Source organism: Nicotiana sylvestris, chromosome 11, assembly GCF_000393655.2.
Source record: "Nicotiana sylvestris chromosome 11, ASM39365v2, whole genome shotgun sequence".
NCBI lineage: Eukaryota > Viridiplantae > Streptophyta > Magnoliopsida > Solanales > Solanaceae > Nicotiana > Nicotiana sylvestris.
Window position 1 is genome coordinate 58,886,807 of NC_091067.1, and position 23,986 is coordinate 58,910,792.

At 39.3% G+C, this 23,986-nt stretch overlaps 1 protein-coding gene across 4 annotated transcripts in view; it reads left to right on the forward strand.

The window, feature by feature from the left end:
• The window catches only part of LOC104236527 (rho GTPase-activating protein REN1-like), a 76,333-nt gene that overhangs the window by 14,464 nt on the left and 37,883 nt on the right, over positions 1-23,986 (forward strand). For all 4 annotated transcript variants that reach the window (XM_070162730.1, XM_070162731.1, XM_070162729.1 and 1 more), the window contains 3 exons: positions 8,990-9,134; positions 10,181-10,300; positions 14,370-14,447. In XM_070162730.1, the coding sequence (XP_070018831.1) occupies positions 8,990-9,134; positions 10,181-10,300; positions 14,370-14,447 (343 nt within the window). The remainder of the gene's footprint in view (positions 1-8,989; positions 9,135-10,180; positions 10,301-14,369; positions 14,448-23,986) is intronic.

Consider the following 23,986-nt stretch of genomic DNA (forward strand, 5'->3'; position numbering starts at 1 on the left):
TTTGGTGTCTTGCTACCACGTGGGGGTGGGGAGGGGCTTTAATCTTATCCCATAACCAATTAATTAATTAGGTAATATTCTGTTACCCAGTAATTAACCAATTACCCGTATAATTAAGAATTATCTCAAATTACTTAAAATACTACTCACTTTTAACACACTTTATACCTCTTACTATCATGGTCATGTGATACCATATAAAATTAATACACACACTATTATTTTATTAAAAGATCCATGTAAAAATACACATATTTTCTTAACTTCTAAATTTCCTAATCTCAAATAAAGAGTACAAATTTTCGTACACTTAATTCTTAAAATGGTAAAAAGATAACCTTCTTTTCTTATGAGAAAATAATTTTTATTTTTACAATAAAGAAAATCTCATAAACTATAACATATTATGTGTACAATTTAAAGCATATTCGGAAGTAGTAATATTAATAACTATATAAAATTATATATATATAAAGGTTATTAAACTTGCGAGGTGTAACATCCTTCCCACTTTAGAACATTCGTCCTCGAATGTAACTCTTAGAGATTTTCAAAATTTTCACTAGGGTCTCCTCTGTAACTAAACTAAAACCAAATCTATATCCGAAGTCTCGACTATTAACAACCTTTTGTACTAGAGTATCTTGTATCTTCCTAACCTTTACCTTACTTACCCTTCAATCTCGCATCGTATCTTCTGTTTCTTTCATAACCTCCCTTTAACATAGGTGAAAATTACGCCTTAAAGCTCTACTGTTACCTGCACCTCTAGTGCATACAAAACCTGGCGCAAACTTCATATTGACTTCTTGCGGCTCAGCTCAATGGCACGATCTGAAAACAAAAGAAGGGTAACATTTCCTAAATGCCCTATAGCCTCTCAATTATAAATGTGGTGTGCAACACACCCATAAGTAAGACTCTATTAGGCACGGCTTTGTAGACTCCCTAAGACACGACCCGCTCTGATACCACTTTGTCACGCCCCAAACTTGGGGAGGCGTGGCTGGCACCTGGTGCCGTACTCGCCCGAGCGAACCACTCTGTAACTCTTTGTTTTTTTTTTCTTCTAACTATCATAGGCCAACATGGCCACAACTTGTAATGTATAACTATAAGTGGGCCACAACTCGTATCAATGAACCATAGTTCTTATAACATGAATACATATGGGCCGTCAAGGCCTCTGACATACTGTACATAATGAACCTTTATCTACAAAGCCTCGAAGATTATTTGACATCAAATGGGACAAGGTGCCGGCCTACCTACAAGTCTGTAGCAAACTCTGACACGATGATTCATAGACTCGGCTGCACTCCGAATGAGGTGGAGTCTTACCGATCCTTTGGTGAATGCCAATCTCGTCTACTATGAGGGCTCGTCAAACTGATTATTTATACCTACATGCATGAATGCAACATCCCCAACAAAAGGACGTCAGTACGAATAATGTACTGAGTATGTAAGGCGGAACTGAAACACAATAATAAGTCAACATTAATTAAGGACATATAAGAATCAACCTGAATCTCCGAAGTGCCACCGCATATGCATACTTATTATACTTACATATATATAATGCTTCTCTTTGAGACTATTATCCATATCGTATGATGCATGACTGCCCAACTGATCAGTGGTAACTGCCCAACCGGCCGTAGCACGGTGGTAAATGTATGACTGCCCGACCGGCCGTAGCTCGGTGGTAAATGTGTAACTGCCCAACCGGCCGTAACTCGGTGGTAAATGCATGACTGCCCAACCGGTGGTAAACTATGATACATAACTGCCCAACAGGTAGTAACTGCCCGACCGACCGCAGCCCGGTGATAAATGCATGTCTGTCCAACCGGCCGTAGCACGGTGGTAAATGTATAACTGCCTAACCGGCCATAGCACGGTGGTAAATGCATGAAGATGCACGTATCACTTATATTATGAACATTAATATCTTTATCATATACCTCAATAGGGAACTAGATACGTACTTAGACATGCTTGAATATCACTTTACGAGAATGAATAACATAGACATCCTTAACTGCTAAGAACAGAACCACCTATGGAATATCATTACGTTTACGTATCGTTACTTGGATCATGCAAAAGAAAGAAGGATTAACCTTAACATACCTGAGCCGATTCTCTTGACAATCGCTCTAACACACGTCTTTACGAAAAACAAGTAACGGCGGATCGAATTAGAGGCTTCTCAGCATATCTATTTTCAGATAAGCCACAGGATCTTCATAGCAATAAAAGAGGGTACAAGCACTACACTTTGGATCTCAGAAACGGAAAGATTGTGACTAGAGCAGATTATAAATTGGGTGACCAATTTAATCTCCTATACAAGTACCAAGTTTCACTTAATCACTCCCTTATTGGATCTAAGATGCTGTTATTGAAGACCATGAAATCTTCTTCAATGCACACTTACGTATACTACCAAAGAGGACAGTAACTATGCAACAAATATTTTGAGCTATGGATCCCCTCTGTAGAGCTCAATCCTTCTTATATTGATATAGCACGTGTAGGCCTAGCTAGCAATCTTTCATGGGGTAGTTTCAAAATAAATACTAGTATTATAACTAAGTAACCAAATTGGTTGCCACCTAATCATAAATGACCAGGAGTCATTTGTTTGGTTTGTGTCTCGCTGCCACGTGGGTGTGGGGAGGGGCTTTAATCTTATTCCATAACCAATTAATTAATTAGGTAATATTCCGTTACCTGGTAATTAACCAATTACCTGTATAATTAAAAGTTATCTCAAATTACTTAAAATACTACTCACTTTTAACACACTTTATACCTCTTACTATCATGGTCATGTGATACCATATAAAATTAATACATACGCTATTATTTCATTAAAACATCCATGTAAAAATACACATATTTTCTTAACTTCTAATTTTCCTAATCTCATATAAAGAGTACAAATTTTCATACGCGTAATTCTTAAAATGGTAAAAAGATAACCTTCATTTCTTGTGAGAAAATAATTTTTATCTTTACAATAAAGAAAATCTCACAAACATATTAAGTGTACAATTTAAAGTATATTCGGAAGTAGTAGTATTAATAACTATATAAAATCATATTTTTCAAAAAAAATTACAAAAATGTTCCACTTAAAATACCATATCAAATATATATATAACGGTATCAAGGTTATTAAACTTACGACGTGTAATAATTTCACAAGGTTCTGTTGCAATGGACGATGATACAACAACAACGATAACAACAACAACAAAAAACCAACAACAACAAAAAACCAAGTATAATCCCACAAGTGGGGTCTGGGGAGGGTAGTGTCTACGCAGACCTTACCCCTACCTTAAGGATAGAGAGGTTGTTTCCAATAAACCTTACCCCTACCTTGATGATACTGCATCAAAAAGTGCCATTTGCGCCGATAATTCCACAAGTGGGGTCTGGGGAGGGTAGTGTGTACGCAGACCTTACCCCTACCTTAAGGATAGAGAGGTGGTTTCCAATAGACCTTACCCCTACCTTGATGATACTGCCTCAAAAAGTGCCATTTGCACCAATAGTACTGTGAGAAGGCACGGGAGAAAATATGATATATTGATATTGTGTGTGATGCAATACAAGAGGTGCTATTTATAGCTACTCTATACAAAGGGGATACTACTCCTATTCCAATGTGGGACAATTACATAGCTATCTCTAACATTCCCCCTCAAGCCGGAGCATATAAATCATATGTACCGAGCTTGTTACATATATAATCAATGCGAGGACTAGTGAGGGACTTGGTGAAAATATCTGCAAGTTGATCATTCGATCTCACAAACTTCGTAGTAATATCTCCTGAGAGTATCTTTTCTCTGACGAAGTGACAATCAATCTCAATGTGTTTAGTTCTCTCATGAAACACCGGATTTGATGCAATATGAAGTGCAGCTTGATTATCGCACACAAGTTCCATCCGACTGATTTCACCAAATTTCAACTCCTTGAGCAATTGTTTGGTCCAGACTAGTTCACATGTTGCCATAGCCATTGCTCGGTATTCTGCTTCTGCACTAGACCGAGCAACTACATTCTGTTTCTTACTTTTCCAGGACACCAAATTTCCTCCTACTAAAACACAATATCCAGATGTAAAACGTCTATCAGAAGGTGATCCTGCCCAATCAGTATCCGAGTACCCAACGATCTGCTCATGACCTCGATCCTCAAACCGTAATCCTTTACCTGGAGCCGATTTTATATACCGGATAATGCGGGCAACTGCATCCCAATGACTATCACAGGGAGAATTCATAAACTGACTTACAACACTCACAGGATAAGAAATGTCGGGCCTAGTCAATGTGAGATAATTTAATTTACCAACAGCCGCCTATAGCTTGCAGGATCGCTAAGCGGCTCCCCCTGTCCAGGCAGAAGTTTAGAATTCGGATCCATCGGCGTGTCAACAGGTCTGCAACCTGTCATCCCTGTTTCCTCAAGAATGTCTAACACATATTTCCTTTGAGAAATAACAATACCTGAGCTAGATTGAGCAACCTCAATACCTAGAAAGTACTTCAATCTGCCTAGATCCTTAGTTTGAAAGTGCTGGAAGAGATGCTGCTTCAGATTAGTAATACCATCCTGATCATTGCCCGTAATAACAATATCATCAACATAGACTACCAGATAAATACATAGACTTGAAGCAGAGTGGCAATAAAACACAGAGTGATCAGCTTCACTACGAGTCATGCCAAACTCCTGGATAACCGTGCTGAACTTACCAAACCAGGCTCGAGGAGACTGCTTTAGACCATAAAGTGACCGACGCAAGCGACATACAAGGCCACGAGACTCCCCCTGAGCAATAAAACCAGGTGGTTGCTCCATATAAACCTCATCCTCAAGATCACCATGAAGAAAGGCATTCTTAATGTCCAACTGATAGAGGGGCCAATGACGAACTGCAGCCATGGATAGAAAAAGGCGAACTGATGCCACTTTAGCCACTGGAGAGAAGGTATCACTGTAATCTAGCCCAAATATTTGAGTGTATCCTTTGGCAACAAGACGTGCCTTAAGTCGATCAATCTGGCCATCGGGACCAACTTTGACTGCATAAACCCAACGACAACCAACGGTAGATTTACCTGAAGGAAGAGGAACAAGCTCCCATGTACCACTTGTATGTAAAGCAGACATCTCGTCACTCATAGCCTGTCGCCATCCTGGATGAGACAATGCTTCACCTGTAGACTTAGGGATGGAAACCGAGGACAATGAAGATATAAAAGCATAATGGGGAGATGACAGACGATGATAACTCAAACCAACATAATGAGGATTAGGGTTTAGTGTGGTCCGTATACCTTTTCGAAGTGCAATCGGTGTACTAGGAGCAGGATCCGCAGTAAGAGCCGTGTCAGGTGCAGGACGAGAACCAGATGGGCCTGATGTAGGGCGCAAACGACGATGATAAGTCAAGAGTGGTGTTCCTGTGGCTGGGGAACTAGGAGGGATAACACTGGACTCCTCAAAAGTTGGTATGGGTGAAACCTCTGTGGTTAAAGGTGGAGGAGGATTACTAAACTCCTCAAAAGTCGGTATAGGTAAGACCTCAGATATGTCATGGTGGTCAGCAAAAGTGACATCAGTTGTGAAGAAAGGTTTAGACTCGAAAAATGTGACGTCAGCTGACATAAGGTACCTATGAAGATCAGGTGAATAACAACGATATCCCTTCTGAACACGAGAATAACCAAGGAAGACACACTTGAGAGCACGAGGAGCTAACTTATCTTTCCCCGGGGCTAAGTTATGAACAAAACATGTGCTCCCAAAAACCCGAGGTGGAAGAGGGTATAAGGCTGACTGGGGAAACAATATTGAATGTGGAATCTGACCCTTGATGGGAGATGAAGGCATCCTATTAATCAAATAACAAGCTGTGAGAACTGCATCGCCCCAAAAACGCAGCGGAACACGAGACTCAATTAGAAGTGTGCGAGCAGTCTCAATAAGGTGCCTATTCTTTCTTTCTGCAACCCCATTTTGCTGAGGGGTATAAGGACAAGATGTCTGATGAATAATTCCATGAGAAGACATAAACTGCTGAAACTGAGAAGATACATATTCTAAGGCATTATCACTGCGAAAAATGCGGATAGAGACACCAAATTGGTTTTTGATTTCAGCACAAAAACTCTGGAATATAGAGAATAACTCAGAACGATCTTTCATTAAGAAAAGCCAAGTACATCTTGAGTAATCATCAATAAAGCTAACAAAATAACGAAATCCCAAGGTTGAACTGACTCTACTAGGACCCCATATATCAGAATGAACCAAGGAGAAAACAGACTCTGCATGACTCTCAACACTACGCGTAAAGGAAGCTCGGGTATGTTTCCCAAGCTGACACGACTCACAATCTAATCTAGACAAACTGGATAAACTAGGCACCATCTTTTGAAGTTTGGATAAACTCGGATGTCCTAAACGTCTGTGGATTAGATCTGGAGGATCTGTAACTAGACATGTTGTGGAAGGACTGAGCGAGTTAAGGTAGTAAAGACCTTCTGATTCACGACCTGTACCAATTGTCCGTCCCGTACTGCGGTCCTGCATAATAAAAGAATCATCAATAAAATATATACCACAATTGAGGGCACGAGTCAAACGACTAACAGATGCAAGACTAAAAGGACAACCAGGAACATAAAGAACGGAATCTAGGGTGATAGAAGACAATGGGTTGGCTTGTCCAACTCCTTGTGCCTTAGTTTGACATCCATTGGCTAAAGTAACAGTAGGAAGAGACTGTGAATATACAATATTCGACAAAAGTGATTTATTACCAGAGATATGATCAGAAGCGCCTGAGTCCATGACCCATGGTCCAAGAGTACTAGACTGGGAAACACAAGCAAAAGAATTACCAGCAATAGGAGTGTCAGTCTGGGCAACTGAGGCTACTTGTGGAGATGTTTGCTTACTTGCTCGATACTGAAGGAGCTCATTATATTCTTCTTTAGATACAGAAAAGCCCTGGTTACCTGTAGTCTCGCTCTGAGCAACGTAGGCATTTTTGGGTGGACGGCCATTTAAGGAATAACACATTTCGCGAGTGTGTCCAAGTTTGTGACAATAAGAACACTTGGGTCTAGATCTCCCAAAACGACCGCCTCCTCGTCTATTCTCCATAGCTTGAGATGCCCGAACATCCACTGTCTGGGATGCAAGAACAGAGGAATCAAGTATCTGTGATGAAATCACTGGGTGACTTGGTGCTGCAGCAAGGCGAAGTAATCGAGAGAATAATTCATCAACTGTAGGGACAGTCGGACTCGCCAAAATCTGGTCTCGTACTGAATCAAGATCATGAGGAAGTCCAGCGAGTGTAAGAACTAGAAACATTTTCTGTCGCTGCTCTTGTTGTTTTGACACACTAGCAGAAACTGACATCAATGTCTCAAATTCCTCCATGACTGTCTGTACCTGACCCAAGTAAGTAGACATATCTAATTCTTGCTTCTTTAAGTTTGTCATCCGTGATATCACATCATAGAAGCGAGATATATCATTAGTGTATAACGTACGAGCCTTTGCCCAAACCAAATAACATGTCTGGAATGGCCGAAACAAAGGCATCAACTTAGAATCAATAGAACGCCACAAGATGCTACATAATTGAGCATCAATTTTTGCCCAAAGCGCTATCGCCTTTTCATCTCCTTCGCTAGACTGTTTAATCAGATGATCTTGCACACCTTGACCTTTACACCACAACTCGACAGATGAAGCCCAAGCTAAGTAGTTTGAACCTCCCATTAAAGGTTCCGAGGTAATCATAACATTAGAGTTTCCAGAACTCATGCTTTTAGACCCAAAAACATCAATTCCCAAAGACATCTTGTAAATTATTACCAAATAAGAGAAATAATCAACTGTAATCCACTGAAAATAGAGTAAGAAACATTGAACCAGAATAGTAAACTACTGTTGCAGTTGGAAAGTTACTGTTGCAGCCGGAAAATATTCAAAGTGGTCGGAATGAAATAAAAATAGTAGGGGTAGGATCGGAATTACCAGAAGACCCAACTGTTCTGAAGGAACTTTTTCAAAAAATGGCCGGAAGTCAACCTTTTGAAATCACTATTCACGCCGGAAAAATAAAAAAGTGGTCGGAATTTGGTGTAACCTGGATGGGTAGGCTCGGAATTTCAAGGGAAACAATCTGTCTTGAAGAGTCGTCGCCAAAAAATGGCCGGAAGGTGGCCCACGCAACGTTGGAACTTCGCCGGAAAATTTTCTTTGGACAGCTACAGTACCGCCGGAGATTTTCACTGGGATTTGGTCGCCGGACAGTGACTACTCTTGTGGTAGTGTTGGATTTTGTGCACAACACTGACCGAGACAAAGCAGACGCAAAACAACTTTGAAAGTTGCTGGAAAAAAAGGGTTCCGGTGACTGATTTTACTTTCCGGAATCGCTGGAATTTATGCACAGCGATAAATCTCTCACGATAGCTCTGATACCATGTGAGAAGGCACGAGATAAAATATGATATATTGATATTGTGTGTGATGCAATACAAGAGGTGCTATTTATAGCTACTCTATACAAGAGGGATACTACTCCTATCCTAATGTGGGACAATTACATAGCTATCTCTAACATTTACATAGCTATCTCTAACAAGTACATTGTGAAAACTGTAGGCTAATGGTCTACATTTATTTTCATGTTTAGTCAGTCACGTCCTTGCGCCCTTGGTTTTTATGGTGGCAATTATCTTCTGTTACCATGACAGCAATGAATTCATGACAGTAAAACTTCTTTTGCCATTTCTAACAGGGTTCTCTCAACTTTCTGTTTATGCTTTACATTGTTGTCATTTCATCATCATTAGTACTATCATTGCTCTGGGTATGTGCTTCTAGAAATATATGAAGCTTGCTTGATTAAGTTCTAAGAGGTTCCCTGCCACAGGCTGAAACACTAGAGGATTTGCTTGAGTGGAAAGCAGCACTTGAGGAGGCTTTGGCAAGTGCACCAAGTGCTGATCCTGTAACTACCCAAAATGGAGTATCTAGGAATGATCAGGGAAATGCAGTTGACCATTCATCAGAGCAGTGTAAGCTTCTCATTCATATGGTTATAAATGATGTGAACCTTTGACGTATATCTGTCAGTTATAAGAACAAATTGTGGGGAAAATCTGCCTATTATATAGCCTTCCTTACATTTGATTTACAAGACAATTCTTTTGCGAGAAAACAGAATTTCATTCTGCTTGTGCTTTTTTGATTTTTAAGCTATAACATTCATCATTTTGTCTAAATGTGTCTGTGTGTTTGGTTGTGAATATCTATTTCTTTTGCATTATTAAAATCGGTGAAGGGCTGGCAACAGTTCGGTTACATTTAGGGGATGCCAAACTCTTTGAAGGGGATGTCATTAAATCTCAGCATCACAATGTCTAACTATAATCTACTCGTCCACAGTGCAACTGTACAACCACTTCATTGAGATTTTGCTGCTCATCTGGCCTGAAATGATTATCACATATCAACAGAGTTATTTCAAGGGCTTATGCCCGATGAGGTTTTCTGAATGTTGCAACTGCATTGACCTAACCTGCATGGCTTTAAGGGTTAAAAGATAATCATTTGGTTACCCATTCGAGTTGCCAAATAAATATTGCTGAGATTATCTATTAACCCTTAAAGCTGAGATCTTTTAACTTACATGGGAATGTATTTATTATTTTGTGTTGGGATACAATGTGGAGTATAAGAACTCATAAACTAGCAATGCCTAGAAAACAATACCTAAGATGAAAATAACTCCCTTAAAGTTAAAAAGCAAGCATTTCAAAGTAGGCGTGTGCTGTAGCAACTAAAGAGAAACATCTTTTTCTATAAAAATAGAAGTCATCAACAGTATTATGTAGTAAGAAATCGTAATAATTTTGAACTAAAATTCTTTTTTGTAAAGCTAAACTAGCTCTTGTATACCAATTAGTAAAGCTATGTCTTAAAATTTGGTAAGACAGTTCCTGTATAACAATCTTTTTTTATTATGCACCACATGATAATCCTTACATAACTTGTCCGTAAAGGTGTTTTAATGATTTTTCTCATGGATCTAACTTTTAATTTCATGGTTTTGATTCTGTAGCAAATGAAAGAGAGCCTGTGAAGTCCTTGGTCCTTGGTCAGCCAGTTTTACTTGCTTTGGAAGATATTGATGGAACCCCATCATTCTTGGAGAAGGCCCTTAGGTTCATAGAAGAGCATGGTGAGCTTCTCCTCCTACTGTATCAAATTAATATTAAACGTTGATGTCTGGATGTATTAGTTCTTCTAGATTCTGAGCTTCATATTCCTGAAATATTTCTTTCTCCTCTTAAAGGTAAGTGCAACATATTCCCTATCAGTATTGTCAAAAGCAAAAAGCTCTAAAAGCGCTCCATGTCAATTGGGGCTTTAAGCCCAAACCGCAACTAAAGTGCGGGCTTAAGTAAAAAAGATGCAACTAAGGAAAAAAATTAAAAATTCATATGTCATTTATGATAAAAGAAACAAATTCATTCTTAATATTTTCCTTAACAACTACTCCCTCTGTTCCAGTTTATCTGAACCTATTTCTTTTTTGGTCTGTTCTAAAAAAAATGACCTCTTTCTAAATTTGGAAACAATTTAACTTAAACTTCTAGTTCTACCCTTATTGATAAGCTTTTATAGCCACACAAATACTTTGGCATGTTTAATATCACAAGTTTTAAAAGAATTATAGTCACACAAATATTAGGATAACCACAAGTTTTGAAAGTCTTATTTCTTTCTTAAACTCCGTGCCCAGTCAAACAGGTTCAAATAAATTGGAACGAGGGAGTAATAAACTTATTTGCCGATAATATTTGTTGTTTAGTACCACTCGATTCAATATAGAGCTCATTGGCGATGAGGCACACGCCTTAGTGCCTTGCATATACTAGAGTGCAGCAAAAGCACCCTCCCTAAGCTTTTCTGAGCTTCAGGGCTTAAACGCACCTTAAATGAGCCTTTGATAACAATGTTCCCTATTAATAACTTCTGTTCTGTTGAGGTCTTGCTCTAAGAATGGATTAACAATGTACAAGAAGAGCTCATCACTTACGAGTCTTAGCAATAGTATGGTAACCAATTATTTCCTACTCCTAATATGGTAAGCAAATATTTTACTACTAATATAGAGAATATGTAGAATATTCTACTACTAATTACAGTGTATATGCAGAACATTTTATGGAATCTTAAAAAAAAATATTCTAACGAATCTGGTCAATATTATTAGACTCCCAAAATGGAGTATAGTGATCTTAGACTCTAAGTTTGCCACCACATATATTTGATCCTTGATCCTTACACCGCTTTCAGTGAATTTGTCTGCCAAGTGATTGTTTGAGCCAACAAAACTAGAGGAGATAAGTTTTATATTTTATAGATAAAATGACAATCAATCTATAAGTTGGTCCTCTCATGAATATTAGATCAAGAGCAACAAGTGCAATGCTTATTGCAGCTTTGTTGTCACAAATGAATTTAATTTGCGTTGCCTCTCTGAAGTTAACTCCTCAAATAAATGTTATAGCTATATAAGTTCACATGTTGCTGGAGCTATGGCTCTATGGAGTTAACATTTGTACTTGACATGAGAACCATATCTTGATTCTTACCTTTTCTAGAAAAATTTCAAAAATGCGATTGATAGGACTAGCATTAGTAGGTTGTATTTGACCCAAAGTACCATAAATGAATTTACTTGGGTGGTTGGATTCATCCTTGGGAGGAAGTCCCTCTTTTGGAACCAAGCCCTAACTCAAAGACTCAATACCCGAACTTGCTCTATTCATATGTGTTGGCTGACCGGGCTTTTCACACGTTACTTACATGACACGAGAATATTTTGCGGCCTGGTGGCTTGCCAAGGAATGGCTTTTGCGATACTCACGCAACAAGGCGTAGCTGTGCTTCCTCACTCTTTCCCAACCTCACCTAAATATCGTTTGCGTGTTAGCTGCGTTATGCGAGTGTACTTTTTCTCGTGCAATTCTTGGGGACGCAACACCAATACTCGCCCCTGCCCTGCCTTCCATCTTGGCCTTTGCGTTACTCACACGATTTCTCCCTACTGCTCCGCTTGGTCCCTTGCTAGGCCTAGAAAAATCATGGTTCACGCTAACTTGCTTGATGCGAGGTTATGGCGTGAACATATTTTTCGGCTACTTCAACCTTTGCTTGTTACTTGCATTTATCGTGAGTGCAGGGAAGGATCCTTGTGTTCGAATCCTTGTCTAACTCCAAAAACTTTCCTTTTGGCTACCATATCACTTCGAGACAACTCCAAACTATTTAAGGCACACGTCATGATTTTGAACCTTACCGCAAACAAAAGGTCTGTTATTTAAGTGGAGAAGAGTAGAGGGGCAATGCCTATTATCCATCGAATTTCAAACCTTGTGCTACTGGCCATTGGAGATTTCTTGGTGATAAAAAAAGATAATTTATTGGAGACTCTTGTGATGGTGTACACTTCAAAATGTACACCATACGAGTAGTGACGCCAAATTTTAAAGCGATCACCACCGTGGCTAATTCCAAATCACGATGGGGTAGTTCTGTTCATGGTTCTTCAATAGCCTTGTAGCGTAGGCAATGACCTTACCATTTTCCAATACACATCCCAACCCAACTGTTTGAGCATCACCATGCACGGCGAGACCACCCGAACCTGTCAGCAAGGTTAACACCGGTGCTGAGTCAAAACTCTTAGACACTCTTTTCACCAGTGTCGAACCACTGAAACTTTGCGTCTTTCTTCATTGTCAACCTTATCAATGACGCAGCAAGAGTAAAAAAACCCTTAAATGAACCTATAATACCTGGCCAATTCCATGAAACTCTAAATTTTTGTTGGTATCATCGGTCTTAGTCAACTCTGGACTGCTTCTACTTTCTATGGACAAGGGCCGGTGTACAATTTGAAGTACGGGTTTGATAGAGCTCAGTAGCTTAAAACCTGTATTTGTCTTAAGAAATACATTTACTATGTACAAATTATTAATTTAGAACCCATTAACTCAAAAGGGCTAAAATCTCAACCCATAACTTCAAATTTCGGATCCAGCTCTCTCTATGGATCGACTTTAATAACTTCACTTGCAACAATATGGCCCAAGAATGGCACTACCTCGAGCCAAAACTTACACTTGGAGAATCTAGCATACAACTTATGCTCCCTAAGTGCTTGGAAAGTCGTTCTGCAAGTTCTCGTTCTCAACACATCACCAAGTCATCTCCAACACTTATGTTACCATCCCGAACACATTTCAACATCATACACACTCATCTGCACATACACTATCCATCTAATTTAGAACTGAACATAATTTAAGTTTAAACAAGTTCAATGTTTTGGGGGGCAGTACAGATTCATAGAATAGAAGTTCTGTTGGCTAAATACATGTGTATTTTGTTTGACACATAAATAGGTGTCTTGTATTAATCAGGTCATTATTACGCCTTTTTCTGCTCTTCATTCTCACAGAACCAATGTTCCTGTGAACCATGAGGAACAAAAATTGATTCTTCCCATTTATTGCGGTCGCTGAGAAGGTATAACTCAGCTCAGTATGCATTTTATCCTTCTTCATGAACTAGTTGAGGAAGAAAGAGTCAGTTCTCTTTATGAAGATGTTAAAGGAGATTGAATCATTTTAAAGACAATAATTTTTAGAAGTTGAATGCATCATCATCTGCCTGTTAAAGAAAATGATTAATGTGGTGCACTTACAATGTCTTTCGATAAATCCTACCTACGCTCTACAAGAACTTCCTACTCATTTCTTAAATTCCTTTTTCCTCCCTGCTTGTTGTTGACCTACATCTGATCAGTTTGTTGCTCCTAATTATAGATTTATGGCAATTTTTTTCTAGAAAGTGAAATTATTGGAACTAATGAATTCAAATAGGTAAATTACATGTACATATATAAAACAGTGAATGGAGGTATCAGTGAGTTGCTGCTTAAACAATAAAGTAGGAGGCTATTCTGAGACCCTTTTACTTTGACATTTTCTGGAACTCGGATTACATTATTTTGTGTAGTCAAGGATTATAAATAAAGCATTTACTTCAACCAGAAGATGAACTACATCCTCTCTCTGCTTTGGTGTTCTAAGTGCAGTATTTCTGGGTACACAATATGCCAAAGTTCTATTGAGCTATAATCTTCAACTAATGCTTCTCATTAGTTGTAAAGTTTATTTAGTTATTTAATGTCTGTGAATTCTCATTTCATGATGCTGATTTATAATATTTTCCAGGAGTGAGAGTTGAAGGTATCTTGCGGCAAGCAGCAGATGTTGAAAATGTCGAACGTCGGATACGGGAATATGAACAGGGTTTGCTTACTGCAATTCAGTTTCTTTCCTCTTTGAATCTTCTATTGCCAGTATACCATATCTATCTTGTTCAATGTTTGCGTTGTGGTCACTTAATGCTTGCCAAAATGTGTTTACCTTGGAAATTGAGGATGTTAGATAGTTATGTATAAATAGTCCTAGTCTCATATGTAGTAGGAGTAGAATATGTCCTAGTCTTATATGTAGTAAGAGTAAAATATGTATTATATATAGGGATCATTGTATCATTGTTAATAAATAGATTTTTCTCCCGTACATTCTCACATGGTATCAGAGCTTCAGTGAGAAAATTATCGTTGTGCGTCATTCCAGTGACATCCGGGAAGTGATCTCATCGCCGTGCAATTTTCCGGCAACTTTGTCTTGTTCGCAGGGTTCATTATTGCTACAGTGGTACTGTACATATACCAGTACCACCATTAAATTCGAAACCCTTGTGCGACCAAACCCCAGAAATTCCAGTCTCATCGGAACAAAAAAATTCAGTCTCCTTGTGTCTTTCCGGTAGACGAATCAAGATTGATTTGCGTTGTTTCCTCATCGGTGAGTGTTATGTGAAAACCAACACTACTATCTTGTTCGGAAAAGTCAGGCGATAAAACCCTAGTCATTCGCTCCCGCAGAAAGTCCCTCACGCACCTCTACGCGCCGCCCGAACTAGGGTTCCTACGAGCTACAGTAACTTTTTCGGCGCTTGTGAACCATTCCGGTCACTTTTTGACAAAACTTCTTCAAGACAACTTACTCGTCCAGTGATTCCGAGCCTACCCATATAAATTATATCAAATTCTGACAACCTTTATTTTTTTCCGGCGTGAACAATGCACTTTTTCCAGCGTGAACAATGCACCTTAACGTGGAAAATCCTTCAAATCGAAGGTAAAAACTACGGGATGACAAAGATCCAAAAGGCTCCAGTACAACAATAAGAGGGTTAGAAAGTTCTCCAAATTGGCTACACAACAAGTGCCAAACACGGAGCAACAATAGCAAAAACAATTCAATTGAAGAAAGAGGAGAAACCACAAAAACGGAATTGTTGTTCAAGGCTCAATATTAGATGCTACGGGCCTCCAAATTCGATCTCCACTGTTCAAATCAAAGACCAAGATGTTAGGAACACTTAGTCATATTTTAGCCCGATCTAACGATGAATGAATCTGAAAACGTGATTTGAAGCTGGCTGGTTGGAATAAACTCTGCAGCAAAACGAATACTTTTTCTTCTCTCTTCTCTCTTGATGGAAGCTCTCTAAAAAACCACTCTTATGTGCTAAAGTTTTTCAAAGACTTATATCAATAAGCATAGAGCAATTCTCCAATGCACTATTTATAGATAATGAGTGGTGTTTTCTCTTAAAACCAAAACCAACTTCAATTAGGAATAAAAATCGAATCCAATTCCGAATAGGAATGGAAACCAGAAGAGAATAGGATTAGGCCATTGGGCCTTTGGCTGAATGACATGGACATGGCCCAACACATTCCATATACCTCTAAGAACTAGAGAGTGGAGGTGGCTTTTTATATGTTTATTTTAAGTTATTCGGTGAATATGATCTTATCTGGGTCAGATGCTATACAATTGCTTGTCATATAACCTTTGTAGCTTTTTTTTTTCTTTTGATAAACTAATCTTTGCAGGTTATAACCCGAATATATAACTTTCTAATCCGTGGTGTACCCTTTCTGCTGGACATTAAGGCACAAAGAGTTTATTTACCCATCATTTTCTTTTTTTCTTTCTTTTCATTTGAATATTGCTCTCTGAATTTTCTGAATTTAAGTGAAAAAATATTAATGTCTCATGTTTTTTCTGTACCATCTTGGTACCAATTTAATAATATTCTTTACCTTATCAAAAATGAAATATTTATATCTCACTTGTCCCCTTGGACCATTAATGTGATGCATCAAATTTTAGGAATTATTTTCTCAATTTAACAAAACATTCTAGCCCCGTGTTGCATATACCTGAGCTTGCCACTACCAAAACACAACTTCAAATCCGCAGTACCTTTCAGATACCTTAATATCCATTTTATTGCATCCCAATGTTCTGTTCCATTATTAGAAAAAAATCTACTAATAGTACCAATGACATATGCAATATCTGGTCTAGTGCAAACCATAGCATACATTAAACTACCAACAACAAAAGAGAAAGGAATACGTGACATCTCATTTTCTCTTCATCAGTTGATAGGCTCTAACTAATACTCAATTTAAAGTGTATATCATTAAAGTGTATAGCAAGAGGAGTACTAATATTTGCATCTGTCAAATTGAACCTCTTGAGTACCTTCTCAATGTATTGCTTTTGGGACAAAATAACTCCTTTCTATCTCCGTGTCAGTGGATTTGAATGCCCAAGATTTTCTTTGTTGGCCCTAAGTCCTTCATCGCAAATGATTTGCTCAACTGCTTCTTAAGGGCTTCAATTCTGGATTTATTCTTGCCAATAATAAGCATATCCTCCACATAAAGCAATAAGATAATAAAATCATCATCGTAGAACTTCTGGAAGAATACATAGTGATTTGAAGAAATTTTCTTATACCCTTATTTTTGTATGACAGATTCAAACTTCAAATACCATTGTCTTGGAGCTTGTTTCAATCCATACATGCTCTTTTTCAATTTGCAAACATAGTTTTCGTTTCCCTTAGTTACAAAACCCTCAGGTTGCTCCATATAAATCTCTTCATCTAAATTACCATGAAGAAAAACAGTCTTTACATCCATCCGCTCAACCTCTAAATCTAGACTCGTGGCTAAGCTTAGAATCACACGAATAGAAGACATCTTCACAACAGGGGAGAAAATTTCCTCAAAGTCAACTCTCTTCTTCTGGCCAAAACCTTTAACATCTAATCTCACCTTGTACCTAGGCGCAAAGGTATGTTGATGTTGCTTTATTCTGAATATCCATTTGTTTGATAAGCTCTCCTACCTTTCGGTAATTTCACTAACTCATATATGCCATTTTCATGGAGTAACTTCATCTCATCTTTCATTGCTTCTATCTACTGATCTTTGTGAGTATCCTGCATGACTTTTTCATAACTCTTAGGTTCTCCCATGTCAGTTGTGAGAAGGCACGGGAGAAAATATGATATATTGATATTGTATGTGATGCAATACAAGAGGTGCTATTTATAGCTACTCTATACAAAGGGGATACTACTCCTATTCCAATGTGAGACAATTACATAGCTATCTCTAACACTCCCCCTCAAGCCGGAGCATATAAATCATATGTACCGAGCTTGTTACATATATAATCAATGCGAGGACTAGTGAGGGACTTGGTGAAAATATCTGCAAGTTGATCATTCGATCTCACAAACTTCGTAGTAATATCTCCTGAGAGTATCTTTTCTCTGACGAAGTGACAATCAATCTCAATGTGTTTAGTTCTCTCATGAAACACCGGATTTGATGCAATATGAAGTGCAACTTGATTATCGCACACAAGTTCCATCCGACTGATTTCACCAAATTTCAACTCCTTGAGCAATTGTTTGGTCCAGACTAGTTCACATGTTGCCATAGCCATTGCTCGGTATTCTGCTTCTGCACTAGACCAAGCAACTACATTTTGTTTCTTACTTTTCCAGGACACCAAATTTCCTCCTACTAAAACACAATATCTAGACGTAGAACGTCTATCAGAAGGTGATCCTGCCCAATCAGCATCCGAGTACCCAACGATCTGCTCGTGACCTCGATCCTCAAACCGTAATCCTTTACCTGGAGCCGATTTTATATACCGGATAATGCGGACAACTGCATCCCAATGACTATCACAGGGAGAATTCATAAACTGACTTACAACACTCACAAGATAAGAAATGTCGGGCCTAGTCACTGTGAGATAATTTAATTTACCAACAGCCGCCTATAGCTTGCAGGATCGCTAAGCAGCTCCCCCTGTCCAGGCAGAAGTTTAGAATTCGGATCCAGCGGCGTGTCAACAGGTCTGCAACCTGTCATCCCTGTTTCCGCAAGAATGTCTAACACATATTTCCTTTGAGAAATAACAATACCTGAGCTAGATTGAGCAACCTCAATACCTAGAAAGTACTTCAATCTGCCTAGATCCTTAGTTTGAAAGTGCTGGAAGAGATGCTGCTTCAGATTAGTAATACCATCCTGATCATTGCCCGTAATAACAATATCATCAACATAGACTACCAGATAAATACATAGACTTGAAGCAGAGTGGCAATAAAACACAGAGTGATCAGCTTCACTACGAGTCATGCCAAACTCCTGGATAACCGTGCTGAACTTACCAAACCAGGCTCGAGGAGACTGCTTTAGACCATAAAGTGACCGACGCAAGCGACATACAAGGCCACGAGACTCCCCCTGAGCAATAAAACCAGGTGGTTGCTCCATATAAACCTCATCCTCAAGATCACCATGAAGAAAGGCATTCTTAATGTCCAACTGATAGAGGGGCCAATGACGAACTGCAGCCATGGATAGAAAAAGGCGAACTGATGCCACTTTAGCCACTGGAGAGAAGGTATCACTGTAATCTAGCCCAAATATTTGAGTGTATCCTTTGGCAACAAGACGTGCCTTAAGTCGATCAATCTGGCCATCGGGACCAACTTTGACTGCATAAACCCAACGACAACCAACGGTAGATTTACCTGAAGGAAGAGGAACAAGCTCCCATGTACCACTTGTATGTAAAGCAGACATCTCGTCACTCATAGCCTGTCGCCATCCTGGATGAGACAATGCTTCACCTGTAGACTTAGGGATGGAAACCGAGGACAATGAAGATATAAAAGCATAATGGGGAGATGACAGACGATGATAACTCAAACCAACATAATGAGGATTAGGGTTTAGTGTGGTCCGTATACCTTTTCGAAGTGCAATCGGTGTACTAGGAGCAGGATCCGCAGTAGGAGCCGTGTCAGGTGCAGGACGAGAACCAGATGGGCCTGATGTAGGGCGCGAACGACGATGATAAGTCAAGAGTGGTGTTCCTGTGGCTGGGGAACTAGGAGGGATAACACTGGACTCCTCAAAAGTTGGTATGGGTGAAACCTCTGTGGTTGAAGGTGGAGGAGGATTACTAAACTCCTCAAAAGTCGGTATAGGTAAGACCTCAGATATGTCATGGTGGTCAGCAGAAGTGACATCAGTTGTGAAGAAAGGTTTAGACTCGAAAAATGTGACGTCAGCTGACATAAGGTACCTATGAAGATCAGGTGAATAACAACGATATCCCTTCTGAACACGAGAATAACCAAGGAAGACACACTTGAGAGCACGAGGAGCTAACTTATCTTTCCCCGGGGCTAAGTTATGAACAAAACATGTGCTCCCAAAAACCCGAGGTGGAAGAGGGTATAAGGCTGACTGGGGAAACAATATTGAATGTGGAATCTGACCCTTGATGGGAGATGAAGGCATCCTATTAATCAAATAACAAGCTGTGAGAACTGCATCGCCCCAAAAACGCAGCGGAACACGAGACTCAATTAGAAGTGTGCGAGCAGTCTCAATAAGGTGCCTATTCTTTCTTTCTGCAACCCCATTTTGCTGAGGGGTATAAGGACAAGATGTCTGATGAATAATTCCATGAGAAGACATAAACTGCTGAAACTGAGAAGATACATATTCTAAGGCATTATCACTGCGAAAAATGCGGATAGAGACACCAAATTGGTTTTTGATTTCAGCACAAAAACTCTGGAATATAGAGAATAACTCAGAACGATCTTTCATTAAGAAAAGCCAAGTACATCTTGAGTAATCATCAATAAAGCTAACAAAATAACGAAATCCCAAGGTTGAACTGACTCTACTAGGACCCCATATATCAGAATGAACCAAGGAGAAAACAGACTCTGCATGACTCTCAACACTACGCGTAAAGGAAGCTCGGGTATGTTTCCCAAGCTGACACGACTCACAATCTAATCTAGACAAACTGGATAAACTAGGCACCATCTTTTGAAGTTTGGATAAACTCGGATGTCCTAAACGTCTGTGGATTAGATCTGGAGGATCTGTAACTAGACATGTTGTGGAAGGACTGAGCGAGTTAAGGTAGTAAAGACCTTCTGATTCACGACCTGTACCAATTGTCCGTCCCGTACTGCGGTCCTGCATAATAAAAGAATCATCAATAAAATATATACCACAATTGAGGGCACGAGTCAAACGACTAACAGATGCAAGACTAAAAGGACAACCAGGAACATAAAGAACGGAATCTAGGGTGATAGAAGACAATGGGTTGGCTTGTCCAACTCCTTGTGCCTTAGTTTGACATCCATTGGCTAAAGTAACAGTAGGAAGAGACTGTGAATATACAATATTCGACAAAAGTGATTTATTACCAGAGATATGATCAGAAGCGCCTGAGTCCATGACCCATGGTCCAAGAGTACTAGACTGGGAAACACAAGCAAAAGAATTACCAGCAATAGGAGTGTCAGTCTGGGCAACTGAGGCTACTTGTGGAGATGTTTGCTTACTTGCTCGATACTGAAGGAGCTCATTATATTCTTCTTTAGATACAGAAAAGCCCTGGTTACCTGTAGTCTCGCTCTGAGCAACGTAGGCATTTTTGGGTGGACGGCCATTTAAGGAATAACACATTTCGCGAGTGTGTCCAAGTTTGTGACAATAAGAACACTTGGGTCTAGATCTCCCAAAACGACCGCCTCCTCGTCTATTCTCCATAGCTTGAGATGCCCGAACATCCACTGTCTGGGATGCAAGAACAGAGGAATCAAGTATCTGTGATGAAATCACTGGGTGACTTGGTGCTGCAGCAAGGCGAAGTAATCGAGAGAATAATTCATCAACTGTAGGGACAGTCGGACTCGCCAAAATCTGGTCTCGTACTGAATCAAGATCATGAGGAAGTCCAGCGAGTGTAAGAACTAGAAACATTTTCTGTCGCTGCTCTTGTTGTTTTGACACACTAGCAGAAACTGGCATCAATGTCTCAAATTCCTCCATGACTGCCTGTACCTGACCCAAGTAAGTAGACATATCTAATTCTTGCTTCTTTAAGTTTGTCATCCGTGATATCACATCATAGAAGCGAGATATATCATTAGTGTATAACGTACGAGCCTTTGCCCAAACCAAATAACATGTCTGGAATGGCCGAAACAAAGGCATCAACTTAGAATCAATAGAACGCCACAAGATGCTACATAATTGAGCATCAATTTTTGCCCAAAGCGCTATCGCCTTTTCATCTCCTTCGCTAGACTGTTTAATCAGATGATCTTGCACACCTTGACCTTTACACCACAACTCGACAGATGAAGCCCAAGCTAAGTAGTTTGAACCTCCCATTAAAGGTTCCGAGGTAATCATAACATTAGAGTTTCCAGAACTCATGCTTTTAGACCCAAAAACATCAATTCCCATCTTGTAAATTATTACCAAATAAGAGAAATAATCAACTGTAATCCACTGAAAATAGAGTAAGGAACACTGAACCAGAATAGTAAACTACTGTTGCAGTTGGAAAGTTACTGTTGCAGCCGGAAAATATTCAAAGTGGTCGGAATGAAATAAAAACAGCAGGGGTAGGATCGGAATTACCAGAAGACCCAACTGTTCTGAAGGAACTTTTTCAAAAAAATGGCCGAAAGTCAACTTTTTGAAATCACTATTCACGCCGGAAAAATATAAAAGTGGTCGGAATTTGGTGTAACCTGGATGGGTAGGCTCGGAATTGCAAGGGAAATAATCTGTCCTGAAGAGTCGTCGCCAAAAAATAGCCGGAAGGTGGCCTACGCAACGTTGGAACTTCGTCGGAAAATTTTCTTTGGACAGCTACAGTACCGCCGGAGATTTTCACTGGGATTTGGTCGCCGGACAGTGACTACTCTTGTGGTAGTATTGGATTTTGTGCACAACACTAACCGAGACAAAGCAGACGCAAAACAACTTTGAAAGTCGCCTGAAAAAAAGGGTTCCGGTGACTGATTTTACTTCCCGGAATCGCTGGAATTTATGCACAGCGATAAATCTCTCACGATAGCTCTGATACCATGTGAGAAGGCACGGGAGAAAATATGATATATTGATATTGTATGTGATGCAATACAAGAGGTGCTATTTATAGCTACTCTATACAAAGGGGATACTACTCATATTCCAATGTGGGACAATTACATAGCTATTTCTAACATCAATTAAAAGTGCATACTCATCAGGAGGATAGCGCATGGATTTTTGCTTCTCCCTTGTAGATTTTCTAAGTGAGGTTTCAGTAGCATTCGAAGTAGTTATTTGAGCAGAAATTGATTGCTGATCAACCACAACTTCATTAATTGGAGCATCCATAACATCTACACCATGATGATCGTTTTGATCTTGATCATTATCTTCATTATTGTCTTGTGTTCCTTCATGTGCAATAGGTGCCTTAGCAATAAAACTGGATCAATATCAACTCAGCTCTCATTATTCTGAGAATCTATCTTCTCAGCTTTGTCAAAATCGTCAATAGTCTAGTTTTCAAAGAATATTGCATCACGACTTCTAATAAGTTTATCATCAATCGGATCATAAAAACAATATCCAAACTCATCTTGACCATAACCAATAAAGATGCACTGCTTAGTTTTGACATCCAGCTTCGATCTCTTATCTTTAGGAACATGCACACAAGCTTTACATCCAAAAACTCTTAGGTGATCATAAGAAACATCTGGGCAAACCAGGACATCACTATCCAAAGCAACAACATGAGACAAATTGATAACATAAGCAACTGTGTTAGGTGTTTCCGCCCAAAATTTATTTGGAAGTTTAGCCTCTGAAAGCAAGTATCTAACTCTCTCAACTAGAGTTCTATTCATCCTCTCTGCCAAATCATTCAATTGAGGCGTCTTGGGCGAAGTTTTCTGATGATGAATTTCTTGTTCTCTACAATAGTTATCAAAGAGACCACAATATTCGCCACCATTGATAGTGCGAATATATTTTTCTTTCTTCTCTGTCTCTCAGCTAAGGCCTAAATTTCCTTAAACACGTCAAGTGCTTATCTTTGGATTTCAAAGGATACACCAGAGCTTGCGAGGATGATCATCAATGAAGGTCACAAAGTAAAGTGCACCACTTTTGACTTTACTTTAAAAGGACCACACAAATTAAAGTGTACTAGCTCCAATAATTCAGGCTTTCTTGAAGGAGGATGGCTATGAAAGGAACCCTTTTCTGTTTGCAAACTAAACAATGGACACACCTTTTCAGCTTTGCTTGTTTCACTCCAGAAAGCAAACTTTTCTTAGCTAAACACGTAATCCCCCTCTCGCTTATATGATGCAGTCTTCTGTGCCACAATTCTAATAAAGTTTTACTTTCCACCAGATTTATGGAGTCATTAAGAATAGAGCCTTGTGTCACATATAAATGAGAAGACTTGACTCCTCGAGCCACTACTAATAAGCCTTTTGTGAGCTTCCATTGGCACCATTAAAGAGGGCATTATGGTACATTCATCTTCTAATCTTCCTC